Consider the following 17,552-nt stretch of genomic DNA (forward strand, 5'->3'; position numbering starts at 1 on the left):
ATTGAGTTTATTCACAGCTTTTGGCACCATAAAACATGGAAGCACAAGTCATCTATTCAACCAATCAAGTCTGCTCTGCCATTCAGTGAGATTGTGGCTGATCTGATACCCCTCCACTCCATTCTCCTGCCTTATTCCGGTAACCCTTGATTCTGTGACTAATTTTAAAAAATCTGTCTGAATTTGTTTTGAGTTTACCTCATGGCCCAGCCTTACTGACATCTGAGAGAAAAAAATGTTTCCTCATCTCTCTCTTAAGTGGACAACTCCTTACTCTGAGATATGCTTTCTGGTTCTAGATTCTGCAACCAGGGATAAGAGCCTCTCCGTATCTACTGTCAAGTATCATCAGAATCATACATGATTCATAAGGTCTTCTGACATCCTTCTAAACTCCAGAAGAATACAGGCCCAAACTACTCAACCTCTCCTCCTAAGAAAACCTCTCCATACCTGGAACCAACCTCATGAACATTCCCTGGACCGCCTTCAATGTCTTGTGCTGTAACCTAACTGTTCACAGTATTCCAGTTGTGATCTGTATAGTTTTAGCAAGACCTTATTAATTTTAGAAATGTAGAAAAAAATGCTAGAGAAACTCAGCAAGTTTAGCAGCACCTAGGGAGAGAGAAACAAAACTAAAGTTTAGACGCCACGATTCCTCTTGAACTGAAAGGAGCTGGAAAATAATGGGTTTTGTACCATTAACAAGGGGGGGGGGGGGGGGAGAGGAGAAGGGTCAAGTGGAACAAAAGGTGAGAGTACCCAGAAGAAAACACAAAGGTAGTATAGGAGGTATAGTTAAGTGAAGGAAGTGTGAATATGAAGTGGAGAAATGCAGCAGCTCTGCTGAGACAAAGCCGACAAGGCACAAACAAAACATAGCTGGAGTGGGAGTAGTGAGATATAATCAAAGTGGTGGACAGCGGTCATTGAATCAATACAGCACGGAAACAGATGATTCGGTCCAACCAACTGAACATAATTCCCATTTTAACTATTAATTCCACATAAAGTGATCACAGTTCAGATGGCCATGAAATGGGGACAGTATACTTACTTTAATCAACCTGCTATGTGTGACACACCAGGGTTTGGGACTTGAACCCAGATTTTCTGGTCCAGATATACATGCACTACCACTGGAGGTCAGTTTAGCTCAGTTAGCTGGATGGTTGTTTGCACAGTAGTTTGATGCCAACAGCGTGGATTCAAACCCACACTGGCTGAGGTTACCATAAACAAAAACAAAAATTGCTGGGAAAGCTCAGGAGGTCCGGCAGCATCTGCAGAGAGAAATCCGAGCCAGTGCCCCAAGGAGTTAAGTTTTGAGGAGTGGCCATTGGACCCAAAACATTAACTCTGACCTCACTTCACAGACACTGCCACACCCACCGAGCACTCCCACCACCCCAGCAACCCCTGCCCTTGTTTTTGTTTGCGATTGACAGCATCTGCAGTTCTTTCGATTTTTACTGAGGTTACCATGAAGGACTCCTCTTCTGAAGCTTTCCCCTTGCCTCAAGGTGGTGGCCCTCGGGATAAATCACCATCTGTACTCTCTCTGTAATAAGAGAGCCTTCCAATGGTGTCATTCTCTGAAGTTGTTAAACTCAACTTAAGTCCTCAAGCTTCTGAGATACCTAAGCAGAAAATGAAATGTTACTCCTCCGGCTTGCGTTGAGCTTTGTTGAGCATGCCCAGGAAATGCTACTATGGAACCACATTGGTTCGTTGAAACAAGTGACTGGCAGTTTGGGTCATTCTTGCAGCCTACACGGAGGTGTTCCAGAAAGCGGTCACTCAATCCATATTTCTTCTCTTCACTATAAAATAGACTGCATTGAGTAATGAATACAATGGACTGGATTGGAAGAAGTGGAAGACAAAATATTGCTTCACCTGGAAGGTGTTTTGGAACACTGGACAGTGAAGAGATGAAAGAGCAAGTGTTACATCTTCTGAATTGCATAGGAAGGTGGGGTTGTGATGAGATGGTGAATGGAGAGGTTGAGCATATCATAGAGTCATACACCACAGAGATAGACCCTTCATTCCAACTCATCCCCGCTGACCAGACATCCCAATCTAACCTAGTTCCATTTGCCAGCATATGGCCAATATCCCTCTAAACCCTTCTTGTCTATATGCATTTGCTGTCTTGTTTTGAACTCTAGGAAGAAGACCTCGGCTATTTGCCCTATCCGTGGCCCTCATGATTTTATAAGTTTCTATACAGTCACCCCTCAGCCTCTGGTGCTGCAGGGGAAATAAAAAGACCCCAGCCTAGTTAGTCTCTCCCAATAACTCAAACCCTCCAGTCCTGGCAACATTCTTGTAGATATTGTCTGCACCCTTTCAAGTTTGACAACATTGTTCCTTTAAAAGGGTGACCAGAATTATATGCAGTATTCTAAAAGTGGCCTTACCAGTGCCCTGTACAGCCAAAACATGACATCCCAACTCCTATACTCAGTGTTATGACCAATGAAAGCAAGCATGCCCAGCTCCTCCTCCTTCACCCTGTCTACCTGCGACTCCACTTTCAATGAACTATGGACCTGCACCTCTGGGTCTCTTTTGTTCAGCAACACTCCGCAGGGCCCTACCATTAACTGTATAGGTCCTGCCCTGGTTGGCCTTGCCAAAATGCAGCACCTCACACTTATCTAAATTAAATTCTGTCTTCATTGGCCCATTTGATCATGGTCTCTTTATACTCAGAGATAACCTTCTTCACTGTCCACTACATCTCCCATTTTGATGTCATCTGCAAACTTACTCTCAATGCCTCCTATATTCGCATCCAAATCATTTATGATATCCATGTTTAGTCATGTTTTGCGCTGACTCCAAATGTTGTTGCCAGATTCAAAGGGGTAATGACAGCAAACATGGACAGTTTTATTTCAACAATATGGCTTCAAAATCCAGTCTGATGTCAGGATCTTTCAGTTGAATGTAATCATTTCCACAGTTAACTTATGAGGTGATTTTAAACCGGCAGAAGTTGCAGTATAGTGTGAAATTTGACATACAATTATTCTTTGAACAGAAACTTAGAGGGCAAGTCAAAATGGCACACAAAAATGTATATAGTTAAAAATCACACAACCCCAGGTTATAGTCCAACAGGTTTAATTGGAAGCACACTAGCTTTCGGAGCGACGCTCCTTCATCAGGTGGTTGTGGAGGACACAATTGTCAGACACAGAATTTATAGCAAAAGTTTACAGTGTGATGGAACTGAAATTTTACATTGAAAAATACCTTGATTGTTTGTTGAGTCTCTCATTTATTGGAATGACCACGCTAGTTTCACTTCTTTCACACGTAAACCACAAAACTTTTCTTAAAAGTTACATTCTCAGGTTAACTGTAACAATTGGTGTCAGCCAGATCAGATGTTGAAAGTTAGCCCCCGTGTTCCCTGTCTGTGCCATAATGTTTAGACTGATTCTAATCTAAAAAGTGAGTTAACAGGGTCTTACATGGATTCATGCAGTTTTTGAGCAAAGTACAATGTAACTCTGCAAGTACAAATTCACCCCACAAATGTATGCGTATGTGTGCATGTGTGTGTGTGTCTGTCTGTCTGTCAGAGGTGGCGGGTTATGAGTGTGAGAGAATGTGTATATGTGTGTGTGAAGTCTGTGAGAGGATGCATATGCGTGTGTCTGCAGGAGTGTCGTGTGTCTGGGGTGGGGGGTTGAAAGTGTCTGTGAGAGAGATTGTATGTATGTATGTGTGTGTGTATGTAGCCTGCCCCCTGTAAAAACGCCATCCCCATACTCCCAATTCCTTCATCTCTGCCGCATCTGCTCCCAGGAGGACCAGTTCCAATACCGTACAACCCAGATGGCCTCCTTCTTCAAAGACTGCAATATCCCCCCAGACGTGATCGACAATGCCCTCCACCGCATCTCCTCCACTTCACGCTCCTCCGCCCTTGAGCCCCGCCCCTCCAATCGCCACCAGGACAGAACCCCATTGGTCCTCACCTACTACCCCACCAACCTCCATATACATCATATCATCCGTCGTCATTTCCGCCACCTCCAAACAGACCCCACCACCAGTGATATCTTTCCCTCCCCTCCCCTATCAGCGTTCTGAAAAGACCACTCCCTCCATGACTCCTTCGTCAGGTCCACACCCCCCACCAATCCAACCTCCACTCCCGGCACCTTCCCCTGCAACCGCAAGAAATGCAAAATGTGCGCCCACATCTACCCCCTTACTTCCCTCCAAGGCCCCAAGCGATCCTTCCAAACCCACCACAAATTCACCTGCACCTCCACGGACATCATTTACTACATCCACTGCACCCGTTGTGGCCGCCTCTATATTGGGGAGACAGGCCGCCTACTTGCGGAAAGTTTCAGAGAACACCTCTGGGAACCCGGACCAACCAACCCAACCATCTCGTGGCTCAACACTTCAGCTCCTCCTCCCACTCCACTAAGGACAAGCAGGTCCTTGGACTCCTCCATCGCCAGACCATAGCAACACGACAGCTGGAGGAAGAGCGCCTCATCTTCCACCTAGGAACCCTCCAACCACAAGGGATGAACTCAGATTTCTCCAGTTTCCTCATTTCCCCTCCCTCCACCTTGTCTCAGTCCCAACCCTCGAACTCGGCACCGCCTTCCTAACCTGCAATCTTCTTCCTGACCTCTCCACCCCCACCCCACTCCGGCCTATCACCCTCACCTTGACCTCCTTCCACCTATCACATTTCCAACGCCCCTCCCCCAAGTCCTTCCTCCCTTCCTTTTATCTTAGCCTGCTGGACACACTTTCCTCATTCCTGAAGAAGGGCTCATGCCTGAAACGTTGTTTCTCCTGCTCCTTTGATGCTGCCTGACCTGCTGTGCTTTTCCAGCAACACATTTTCAGCTCTGATCCCCAGCATCTGCAGTCCTCACTTTCTCCTGTGTGTGTATGTAAAGTGGTTAAGTCTGTGAGGATGCATGTGGGAGTGTGTGTGCGTCAACATCTTATCTGGCCGACACCAATTGTTACAATTAACCTGGGAATGTAACTTGTAAAGAAAAGTTTTGAATCACTCAACAAAACCTGAGAAGAAAATGCATGCAAAGGCATTTTTTAAAATGATAAGTTACTCCTTATAGAAGAAAAAGAAAACTTGATAAATCATTGTGGACCAAATTCTGATCTAGGGCAAATACAGGATACATTAAACAGATCCATTACTAGGAGCATAACTCTGGAGGTGGTCATTTAAATGAGGTTCAGTAACATCAGTATTGCCCTTCCTAAGAACTTGCCATACAGAAACAGGCTGAAGTTTTATTTAGGAGTGTGGTGCTATGTACAGTTAGGAAGTGGGAAGAATAAAAGAGGTGAATTTTCAAATATTTACAAAATACTTCTCATGGTTTGTTGCAATTCCAATAAATATACAAGTAATCCCAGCTGTTTCAAGTCCTGACAATCTGAATGGAATTCCAGCTGATCCCTTCAAATCACTCAATTCCATTTGGTATACAGAGTATGTTATTAACTACGCATTAATGATTAAGCTAAGTAGGCAAATAAATAAAACTGAGAGGAGTGGAGCAGAATGTGGAGACATTATAGTGAACTCAGAAATGTGAAACAATGAGGAGAATTGCAACAGGCATATCATAGACATATGCAGCATATCAACAGGTCATTCAGCCCACTGAGTCCAAACTGACATTTATGATTTACACAAGCTTCTTCCCATCCTTCTCCTAACCCGTTATCAGCATTACCCTCTATTCCCTGCCCCTCAGCTGCTTGTTATCTTCCCCTTCAATGCACTTCTAACAATTTCTTCTACCACCACCTCTGGCAGTGAGTTCCACATTCTCACCATGCTTTGTGTGATGAAGTTTCTTCTGTGTTCCCTGTTGGATTTCTCATTGTCCTCTGGTTATGCTCTTCCCACAAGAGAAGCATTCTCTCTGTTTTAGTCAATTGAAACATTTCAGAATCTTGAAGGCCTCTATTAAATCATCACTTCATATATTTTTCTCAAGAAGCAAAAACACCCTGCCTTCCAATTCTTTGTTGATGTGTATACCCACACATTACGGCCTTACTTTCGGAAATCTACTCTATACCCTGTACACTGCCTCTATACCCTTTTATAAAGCTATTACCAGAACTACACACTGTCCTCTTCAATATGCTCTAACCAAGTTTCAACGCAAACTTAGCTCAGCATCCCGAATTTACAATAATATAACTGTAGAAATAAGGCTGTGAGCTTGGTTTGCTTTTTTACTGGTTTACCAACTTGTAGCACAACTTTCAGTAATTAATGTATTTGTACTCTGAATCCAAGTGTTTTTTTCCCCCCACCTAGTCTTTAATTTTTCAAATAACAAATGGCCTCCCTATTCCACCTCACATGGATCTATATTGAACTTCAATTGCCTCAGCATTGACTGGGATTGCATACAAATTTAAAAATTGTGTTTTTAATTCCAAAGTTGAAAGCTTTAACCTAAATCATGAACAGCAGTGGTCCCAACATTAATCCTTGTGAAACATCAGTTCCCAGATTCTGCCATATTTAACCAGTATCCTTTACTCCTACTCTCTCTAATTTTTAGTCTTAAAGCCAGTTAGCAATTCAATTTGCCACTTGCCCCTATTTAAATTCCCTAATCCTATTCATTAGTCTATTACGAGGCATCTGATGAAGGGCTTTTGAAAATCTAGATAAATCATATATACTGTGGTACCATTATCTACTCTTTCCGTTACTTCCTCAAAGATTCAAGTAAGTTAATTGAACAAGGTTTTGCCTTTTGAAATCCATGCTGATAATATAATATAATGTTTCTTGTTTCTAAGTATCCTCTCTCTTCTCTGCAGAGTACAGATTCCATTATTTTTCTTATTGTTAATGTTAACCTGACCGATCTAAAATTTCCTGGACGTGTTCTGTCTCCTTTCTTAAATACAGGAACTACATTAACTATTCATTATTCTTCAATGCATATTTTAAAATCATTATTAAATATACATAATGATACATGGTTCCTTAATTCTTTCAAAATATGTAGATGCAATCCATTTGGATTAGGGCTTTATCCTCTTTGAGCTTGATTAGTTTATTCTATATGTTCCGAATTTAGGGTCCTGGCAGCTGAAGGCATGGTGGTTGCATCATTATTCTACTGCACTGTTGTTCTACAGCATTATTTGCTAATACTGTTGCCCATTATATTTACCTCAGTTATGTTTTCAGCCCGGCAGAAGTGGGTATTGCAGATGCAGCAACACATTTGCAGCTGTGATCTCCAGCATCTGCAGATCTAATTTTTTACTCGAAGATTTTAACCTACTGCGAATCCTCTTACAAGGATGCCTTCCTTGAAGAAGCTCTCTTCCTCCCTCTACAAGGATTTCAGTGAGTCCCTCTCTCACTGCACCCCCCAGGTCATCTCCTCTGCACAGCCTCTTCCTGACCTCTCCGCCCCCACCCCACTCCGGCCTATCACCCTCACCTTGACCTCCTTCCACCTATCCCACCTCCATCGCCCCTCCCCCTAGTCCCTCCTCCCTACCTTTTATCTCAGCCTGCTTGGCTCTCTCTCTCTCATTCCTGATGAAGGGCTTATGCTCGAAACGTCGAATTCTCTATTCCTGAGATGCTGCCTAACCTGCTGTGCTTTGACCAGCAACACATTTGCAGCTGTGATCTCCAGCATCTGCAGATCTCATTTTTTACTTGCTGGAGATTAGAGTCAAGATTAGAGTGGTGCTGGAAAAGCACAGCAGGTCAGGCAGCATCCGAGGAGCAAGGAAATCAACATTTCGGGCAAAGGCCCTTCATCAGGAATGTGGCTGGGAGCCTTGGGTGTGGAGAGATAAATGGGAGGGGGGTACAGCTAAAGAGAAGATAGCTGAGAGTGCAATAGGTGGATGGAGGTGATGGTGAAGGTGATAGGTCGGAGAGGAAGGTGGAGCGGATAGGTGGAAAGGAAGATTGACAGGTGGGACAGGTCATGAGGATGGTGCTGAGCTGGAAGGTTGGAACTGGGGTAAGGTTGGGGAGGGGAAATGAAAAAACTGGTGAAGTCCACATTGATGCCTTGGGGTAGAAGGGTCCAAAGGCGGAAGATGAGGCATTCTTCCTCCAGGTGAGGGAGTGGCGATGGAGGAGGCCCAGGACCTGCATATTCTTGGCGAAATGGGAGGGGCGTTGAAATGTTCAGCCAAGGGGCGGTGGGGTTGATTGGTGCGGGTGTCCTGCAGTTGTTCCCTGAAGCGCTGTGCAAGAAGGTGTCCGGTCTCCCCAATGTAGAGGAGGCCGTATCGGGAGCAACGGATACAGTGAATGATATGTGTGGAAGTGCAGGTAAAACTTTGAATGTGGAAAGGTCCTTTGGGGTGAGTGGTTGGGGGGGTGGTGGGGTGGGGAATGGGGGGAAATGTGGGGACGCAGGTTTTGCAATTCCTGCGGTGACAGGGGAAGATGCCAGGAGGGGTAGGTGGGCTGATGGGGGTGTGGACCTGACCAGGCAGTCACGGAGGGAATAGTCTTTATGGAAAGCAGATAAGGGTGGAGAGGGAAATGTAATCCCTGATAGTAGAGTCCATTTGTAGGTGGTGGAAATGTTGGCAAATGATGTGGTTAATGCGGAGGTTAGTGAAGTGGAAGCTGGGGAACGGGGGGTTCTGTTCTTGTTTCGGTTGGAGGGGTAAGGTTCAAGGGCAGAGGTGTGGGACATGGATAAGATGCATTGGAGGGTATCTTCAACCACGTGGGAGGGGAACTTGCAGTCTTTAAAGAAGGAAGCCATCTGGTGTGTTCTGGAGTGGAACTGGTCCCCCTGGGAGCAAATGTGGCAGAGGCGGAGGAATTAGGAATATGGGATAGTATTTTTGCAGGAGGTAGGGTGGGAGGATGTGTAATCCAGGTAGCTGTGGGAGTCGGGTTTGTAAAAAAAAAAGTCAGTGTTGAGTCGGTCATCGTTGATGGAGATGGAGAGGTCCAGGAAGAGGAGGGAGGTGTCAGAGATGGTCCAGGTGAACTTAAGGTCGGGTGGAATGTGTTGGTGAACCGTTCGAACTCCTTGGAGCACAAGGTGGTACCAATGCAGTCATTAATGTAGCGGAGGAAGAGATGGGGAGTGGTGTCGTTGTAACTCTGGAAGATGGACTGTTTTGGGTAAGACGACAAAGAGACAGGCATAGCTGGGGCCCATGCAAGTGCCCATGGCGACTCCTTTTATCTGGAGGAAATGGGAGGATTTGAAGGAGAAATTGTTGAGCGTGAGGACCAGTTCAGCCAAACGAATAAGAGTGTCAGTAGAGGGTACTGGTGGGGATGTTAGGAGAGGAAGAAACGGAGGGCTTGGAACCCTGGTCCTGGCGGATGGAGGTGTAGAGGGATCGGATGTCCATGGTGAAGATGAGGCGTAGGGGACCGGGGAAACAGAATTCTTGGAGGAGGTGGAGGTGGAGTGTGTCCTGAATGTACATGGGGAGTTCCTGGACTCGGGGGTTAGGACAGTATCGAGGTATGTGGAGATGAATTTGGGGCAGGAGCAGGCTGAGACGATGGGTCAGCCGCGATAATCAGGCTTGTGGATCTTGGGTAGGAGGTAGAATAGGGTGGTACGGGGTTCCTGGACTATGAGGTTGGAAGCTGTGGGTGAGAGATCCCCCAAAATAAGAGGTTGTGTATAGTCTGGGAGATGATGGTTTGGTGATGGGGGGTGAGGTCATGGCCGAGGGGGCGGTTGGACTCAAGATCACCTTTCACTAATCTGAAATCCTGGTTTCCTTCCTACTTCTGTTCTGTAGTGGTACCAGGGGCTGGGGGACTTTAGTTATTTGGAGAGACTAACAAAGTAAGGTTCTCCAAGGAGAGGAAGTTAATGAAAGATTTAATAGAGATGTTCAAATCGTGAAGGGATTTGTTTGAATGAATAATTAGACTGGCAGAAGGTCAGTAATTGAAGAATGCAGATTAATGGTAATTGGCAATATAAACAAGTGAAAGACTCAAAAACAGCGATGGACAATTGTCTAGAATGCATCACGTGACAGTAGTGGATGTAGAGGGGCTAGTAACTTTCAACAAATACTTGAATGGGGACAGTTTTCAGCACTATGGGAAAGAGCAGGAAAGTGGAATTGTAGTCGAAGATTGGCATGATCCTATTGCTGGAGAATCAACCGCCAAATGCCGCCCTCGTACGTCTTGTGTTCTTTTGCTGTGAACAAACACCCTGGACCCAACAATCTCTGCTTTTTAATTCCACAGTTCTATAAATCAAGTTGTAGTTTCATTAAAAACAGTGCCCTTTACAATTCTACTCAGATCCTTTATCCTTCTTGTCATTTGTCTCCTTACAATGAACAACAACTTGTATTTAACTAGACCTTATAATGTAGAAGTGCTTTACAAAGCATAAATTTTTTTAAAAGATTTGTGGAACAAAAAAATGACATTTCGACTTGATTAAACAATTGGTCAACTGTATGTTTTAAGGATACTCCTTAGAGAGAGGTGGGGAGCAGTGGTTTAAGAAGAGATCTCCAGAGCATTAAATACAGAAGCCTGTTGATAGGGCCTTGGAGTAAAAAGAGTGGAAAATGCAAGGTTGTCCTTGAATTACAAGTGGTTTCACAGATAGGGAGAGACAAAACCCCGTGAAGACTTAGATGTGATCATTTTCACTAACTGAATTATGCACTTAACTGCACTCTATTGAATATGTGCTTATTTTTCAAGTTCCAGTGGTCTACATTCTAAAACTGTCCCTCTGATTTACCCTATCTATTGTATTCTGTAATTTCTTTGTGTCTTAGAGCCCGTATTGTGTGCTCCGATCCTGGTGTTGGGCTTGAATACATGTCCTTCTATCTCAGAAGCAAGTGTGCCACCTACTGAAACAAGGCAATACTCTATTAAGTACAATGACTCTTTGAATAAGGAAAGCATATACCATGCTGATGTATTCATTTAGGACAGCATGAAATGTCACATCATGTGTACAGTATGTATTTTGAACAGTCCTTTTTCTGACTTTACAATTTAATGATTAAAAATATCTTTGCCTGCTCTCACTTGCTACTCCAAAATCTCCTTCGTGTTGTCAAAGCTATCAATTTTTCCAGCCTAAACTCTCATCTCCATATTTACAATGGATACTGTCCCACTAAACCTGTGACACACCCTCCCACCAGCACTGGCATTGCAGAGGTCAAAACATGCTTGAAATATTTAGCAGAGAAAGTGTTTTATGTTTCCGGTCGATGAATTTTAGTCAGAATTAAATACACCTGACATGTTAACTCTTTTTCCTAATCCACAAATTCTGCCAGACTCTGAACACTTACAGCATTTCCTATTCTTATTTCAGATGTCCAGTAGCCGTAGTACTTTGCTTTTGTAAATGACACTACAGTGCTTCCACTGTCTCCCATTCATTATTCTTCCTGTAAGGAAATTCCTGCACTCCAACCAACTTGACTTTTCCACTTCTTACACTGTGTCTTATTTAGCTGGGTGGGATGTCAAGTTACAAGATGAAGTATAAATAAGGACAACTTACTTCTCTAATGCAGAGGCTAAATAACACTTGCGCTCGTTTTTCTAATTATTTCACCACCCTTGACTTCACTTGAAAATTAAACTTACTTTGCACGTGAAGAGTTAAAACTAACAGATGATTGACTATTTTTTAAGGTAACTTTAGCTCTTGTTTTAAATTATAAATACTTAGTTGATGCATGGAGCACCTGGCATACAGGACGTTGAGTTTTAACTTAGATTTCCATCATGGTACATTCCCTGATATCTTTCGCACTATACCCAAGACAGCTCCACTGGAGCAAACCCTGAAGCCTCCCTCTTTGTTAAGCGGGGTAAAGCAGGCACATTGCACTCAGCACATGTGGCAGGGCCTTGGGGAGAAGGATGATGCCCTTACCTTGAGGAATTGCAGTTGAAGAGTGTGGGAGGGAATCTTATCGTGATGTGCATTCTAATCTGTTTGCACAAAAGCCTTCGAGTAACTGTCTGAGAGTTATATTCCTTTTCCCCATACAGTTTAACTATAGCCTTGTATTACATTTTGAAAAAGATAAGGCTTTAGTTATTTTAGAACTGAACTCTTATCAGGATATTTTCAGTGTTATCATTATAGTCATACTAGAAAGTTTGAAATGCAAGTCTGAATCATTGATAGAAGTGTTAACAATTGTATCTTTGACCTTTCGGAAGCTGTGTTTTTCCATATTTTTGTCAGTTATTAACTTGCATCTGACATCTGGGCAGGAGCTGCTAGTAACAGAATGCCAGCCTTGCATTTTGAAAAGGTTATTGATTGTCTCTTATCAACTGTTAAAGTTGAGCGTACTTCCTTTGTCTAGAAGCATCTTCAGCACTCGATGGGTGAGACTGGGAGGAATATGTTTGAGAGCTTTTCATTATTAGCGACTTCTAGGTATTCTCGTGAAATTTCTTATAAATCGCTTGCATATTAGGGCCCACATCTTGGGGACAAGCTGCCAGTAAACCAATAGCACCCAGTAAACCTTTGAGCTCATGTGTGCAGACAAGCCATTTTGATCAGTGTAGGCACCGAGTGATGATCTCATTGTGGTATTACCATAATGCACAGCAAGTACGTTGGCTGTTGATTGGTCAATGTTCAGAAACCATAATAAAATTCACTGTTTACTGTTACACAGTCACTAGCTCTGAGAGACCCATGGTGTAGGAATCTGCTGACCAGGACCATTGTAATATACATTTCTTGTTGGAATGTCACATGTAGAGAGTTTCTTTTTGTTTATTCTTTCATGCGAATCGACGTCTCGGGCATGAGCCCTTCTTCAGGATGCTGCCTGACCTGCTGCGCTTTTCCAGCAACACATTTTCAGCTCTGATCTCCAGCATCTGCAGTCCTCACTTTCTCCTAGTTTATTCTTTCATGGCAAGTAAGCATCACCTGATAAGGTCAGTGTTTGTTGTCCATCCAAAATTGCCCTAGCAAGCCATTCAGTTGAAGGACAGTTTGGAGTTAACCATGTTTCTATGGGTCTGGAATCACATGTTGGCCACACAGGGCGAGGACGGTGGATTTCCTTCTCTAAAAGACATTAATGAAGCTGATGGTTTTTATGGTAGTGATAATAGTTTGTACCATTATTGAGCTTTCACTTTCAGGTTTATTAGGTGAACTTAAATGCCACCAGCTGCCAAGGTACATACATGATAGCTGGCTCTCTGGAGTCTCTTGCATATTCCATCTTACAAATAAGTTCTTCTGCCAGTGCCACTTTGGGAAGAAATAATGGCTAAAACGTTCACAGGAATGTTCTTCAACTTGATTTTCTTACACATACTACTGCTCTCTCACCCATAAACGAGGATTTGATATTCCATTGAATTACAAATGTCTTTTAACATCGTCCTGACTGGTACTACCACTAACTCGTTCAGTTCCGGCTTATTACAGGATGGTATATAACAAGTTGGTACTGAACCAGACAACCATCTGACCAACTCTAAAACTCAAATCTCCTGTTCCTTTTTTCAAATATTACCCACTTTTTATTTTAGATCTGTCTGCATTAACTATCCTGTAGGTAGCTCATGCCATGTGTTTCCTATGCTGCATAACCTAGTTGCATTCAATTTGCGTCCACCCAAACCCACGTTTTTAAACTCGACCTCAGTTCCTCCAGTTCTGTAGTTTGTGACAATCTTGAAAATTTTTGTGATGTAGAAAGCAGATCAGCAAACCTTGGGAATGAGGGTAATATTATCCAAGATTTGAATTTTTATCCAGTTTCTGACCAGTGTGTATCACATTTTTTAGCTGTTTAAACACCTAGTTACAGAACTAAATGTCTGACAAGTTGTAGCACTGAGCTGAGAACTGCTGGACAGAGCTTACACAGATATAGAACATAGAACAGTACAGCACAGAACAGGCCCTTCAACCCACGATGTTGTGCCGACCACTGATCCACATGTATGCAACCTCAAATTTCTGTGACCATATGCATGTCCAGTAGTCTCTTAAATGTCCCCAATGACCTTCCTTCCACAACTGCTGTTGGCAACGCATTCTATGCTCACACAACTCTGTGTAAAGAACCCGCCTCTGATATCTCCTCTATACTTTCCTCCAACCAGCTTAAAACTATGACCCCTCATGTTAGTCATTTCTGCCCTGGGAAATTGTCTCTGGCTATCGACTCTATCTATGCCTCTCATTTTCTTGTATACCTCAATTAGGTCCCCTCTCCTCCTTTTCTCCAATGAAGAAAGTCCGAGCTCAGTCAACCTCTCTTCATAAGATAAGCCCTCCAGTCCGGGCAGCATCCTGGTAAACCTCCTCTGAACCCTCTCCAAAGCATCCATATACGCCAAGCAAATTGCTAACATCTGGAAAGTAGTTTGAATTCGGGTGATGGCGGGCATGGAAGGACTAAATCTGGTGGTATAGTTTGAGAACACTTTGAAAAGAAGGTTTTTTGGAATGTGAGAAGATTCAGATATTCACTTCTTCCTTTTTATGCTCTATACCTTTCAGGTTAATTCTTTGCCTGCCGAGAAGTTGCAGGAGATCCAGAAGGCCATTGAGCTTTTTTCTGTTGCCCAAGGTCCTGCAAAGAGCATGGAAGAAGCTACCAAAAGGAGTTACCAGTTCTGGGATACCCAGCCAGTGCCAAAACTTGGTAGGTATCTGTAATACAGAAAGCTTTTTAGAGGAAGTATTATGCCTGAACAGGTAGAATGCAACATGGCCAGAATATTTCTGTAATCCCTGATGGAATGTTGCTGACAATGCTGAAACCCATTTTAGTGTTGGTGAAACTCTTCTGTTAATAGAAATTTAACCCCCCTTTTTACTTCCTCCAATGTAGCGCTCCTATATATCACCCTCCGTAAACCTCAATTCATTCAAAGTTATTCTCTCCTCTTCTTAAGTCTCAGAATATCCCATTTACCCAACATCCTTAAGCTCACTGATCTACATTTGCTACCATTCTAGTAATACCTTGAATTTAAAACTTTTTATCTTTTTGATTTGAAGTGTCTCCATCCTTATTTCCATAACCTCCTGCAGTTTTACAACCTCTGACATCACTTCTCCAGTTTCGGCCTTTTTGCCCATCCCCAATTATCATTCCCCTTTGTCTTCAGCTGCCAAAATCCTAAACTCTGGCATTGTCTGTCTAAATATCTCTGCCTCATCACACCTCTTGCTTCTCCTTTAAGATATTCCTTAAAACCTACCTTTTTGATATAGCTGTTGCTCACCTGACCTAATATGTGACCAGCCACCATCAAAGACTGTGCTCATTTCAAATGGATTACCTCCAATAAATCCTTATTGTCTCTGTTAGATGGCTATATTGTTATGATTTTATTTTTGCAATACCGAGGATCTTGCATCCATTAGAGTGCGCCTGTAGCATTATCTCCTCACCTATTCTTTACTTGTTAAAATTGGCAGAAGAAGCTAGCTGAGTAGCTCTTTCAAGAGCTGGTGCAGGTACAATTGGCCATATAGTCTCGCTCTACTACAAAATCCTATGATTCTGTAAGCTTGTTGGTCTCTCCAGAGTTGGCAATGTCTGAAACAGTCAGAAATATCATTAGGGGGCATGGGTGATGGGGAAATCTACAATTCTTTTCCCCACAAAAAGTATAAAAATGCTGCTTTATTGGAAATATTTAAGACCCTGGCTGTAATTGAACAGTAATCTTCAGCAGCAATGTTAGTTTTGGAAAAGGAATGCAAAGTTGTCAGAGGATTATAGGCTGGGTGAAGTTATCTTTATTCCCTGATTCATTCCCTGAACTAGGTCTTCATTACAGTCACACCTTCTCCATCTTAAGCTTCACTGCAGCATCTTGTGGGTTCATGTTATATGAGAGAAAGTATTCACGAGTGGAGTTCATCTTTCTTGCAAACCTTTTAGCCATCAAAGTGACTGCGGCAGTCTGGTTATCTTGCTTATTTTCCTAGAACATTCCCTGTGATAGTGATCCTACCTGCCTATCCCATCCTTTGTTTTAGTCATCAGGTCTAAATCCAATGACTTTTCCCCAAGCTTACCAATAACCAATCTGTAGAGTTTTGTTTTACACAGATGATTGTTGAAGCTGGGTTGTTCAACATATTCAAGGATGAAATATGCAGATTTTAATCAGTAAGGGAATCAAGGGTTATGATGAAACAGCAAGAAAGTGGAGTTGAGGCTTATCAGATCACCATGATATTAAATGGCAGAGCAGATTAGAATGGCCTACTTCTGGTCCTACATTTTATTGTCTTATGTAACATCAACCAGTGGGCTTGTTATATTCTCTATGACTAATGTAGGGTAACTTGCTGATCTGTCTGTAACCTGTGCAGATGGCTCTATCCAATAACTGGAATAGTAACGGAGCCTGTGTCCAAAAGAGAGATTGTATTCACACTGTTGCAGTTTAGATTCTTCTTGGAGGATGAAGTGAACTCTCCTCTTGTTTTGCAGGTGAAGTAGTGACAGTCCATGGCCCAATTGAGCCAGACAAGGATAATATTCGTCAAGAACCCTACAGCCTACCGCAGGGATTTCTATGGGATGCCCTGGATCTTGGGAATGCTGAAGTGGTAAGTCATTTTTGAATGAGTGCGTAATGTTTGCACCAGAAAGTTTGTTCTTCATGGCCAAAATATCCTGATTGAATGGGATAGTTATCTTCTAAGTACTAAGAGGAAAGGCATGCTGCACTCTGGTTAAACAATCTCTTCCCCTCTGGAACTGAGATCCAATCCATCCCAGACAGATGGGACAGATTTTAACCCCCACTAACTACCAGTTCTAAGAATTATGTAGAGTTTGCCCAGTGTGATCTGGTCCTGAGGGCCACAGTTCCACAGTATAAAACTGTACTAAATGCAGTTCCAACTTCCCAATCAGACCATGGAATATTGGTGTAAGAACTAGGAATAACATGTCACTATTGGGAGAGAGCATTGTTGTATGATTGACACTGAGTTGTAGTGCTTGGTAGAGAAGGGAGAGATCATACTCTGCAATAATGTTGTAGCTGACCTGGATGTTTTTGATGCTAATATTAGGTGCATGATGTGGAATGGGTTCCAGTCATCAGATTTAACATAATTTATCTAGGCAAAGGGAAGATTTGATGGTAGAAAGGGTGGTATGGGGCAAGGTAATCCAGTAAATTGGTGAATGGTGTACTCTTGTGCTACAGGATATTGGTTGGGCTTGAGTTCATAGCTGTGAATAGTCTATGTCGTGTCTTCTGGGGAATTCCTTGGTTATTCTGGATGGGAGTTCTGATCTCTGATAAAGCTCTTGGGTGCAATAGGCTTCCTTCCAGCCGGCCTGGGAACTCAGAGTCTCGAACAAAGCCGCTGATTTATAAATATGAAAAAATCTGGTCACAAATCTTAAATTGATTTTATTGTTGTCACATGTACCGAGATGCAATGAAAAATGTTGTTTTGAATATATACAGGCAGATTGTACATACAACATGTAGCAGGGTAGCATAACAG

The 17,552-nt window shown here is 42.9% G+C and overlaps 1 protein-coding gene across 1 annotated transcript in view; it reads left to right on the plus strand.

Annotated features, from left to right (window-relative positions):
* The window catches only part of LOC132830830 (glycylpeptide N-tetradecanoyltransferase 1-like), an 86,210-nt gene that overhangs the window by 23,869 nt on the left and 44,789 nt on the right, over nucleotides 1-17,552 (plus strand). The window contains exons 3-4 of the mRNA XM_060848705.1: nucleotides 14,565-14,709; nucleotides 16,519-16,637. Of these exons, the coding sequence (XP_060704688.1) occupies nucleotides 14,565-14,709; nucleotides 16,519-16,637 (264 nt within the window). The remainder of the gene's footprint in view (nucleotides 1-14,564; nucleotides 14,710-16,518; nucleotides 16,638-17,552) is intronic.

Source organism: Hemiscyllium ocellatum, chromosome 32 (genome assembly GCF_020745735.1).
Source record: "Hemiscyllium ocellatum isolate sHemOce1 chromosome 32, sHemOce1.pat.X.cur, whole genome shotgun sequence".
In the NCBI taxonomy this organism is placed as follows: Eukaryota; Metazoa; Chordata; class Chondrichthyes; order Orectolobiformes; family Hemiscylliidae; genus Hemiscyllium; species Hemiscyllium ocellatum.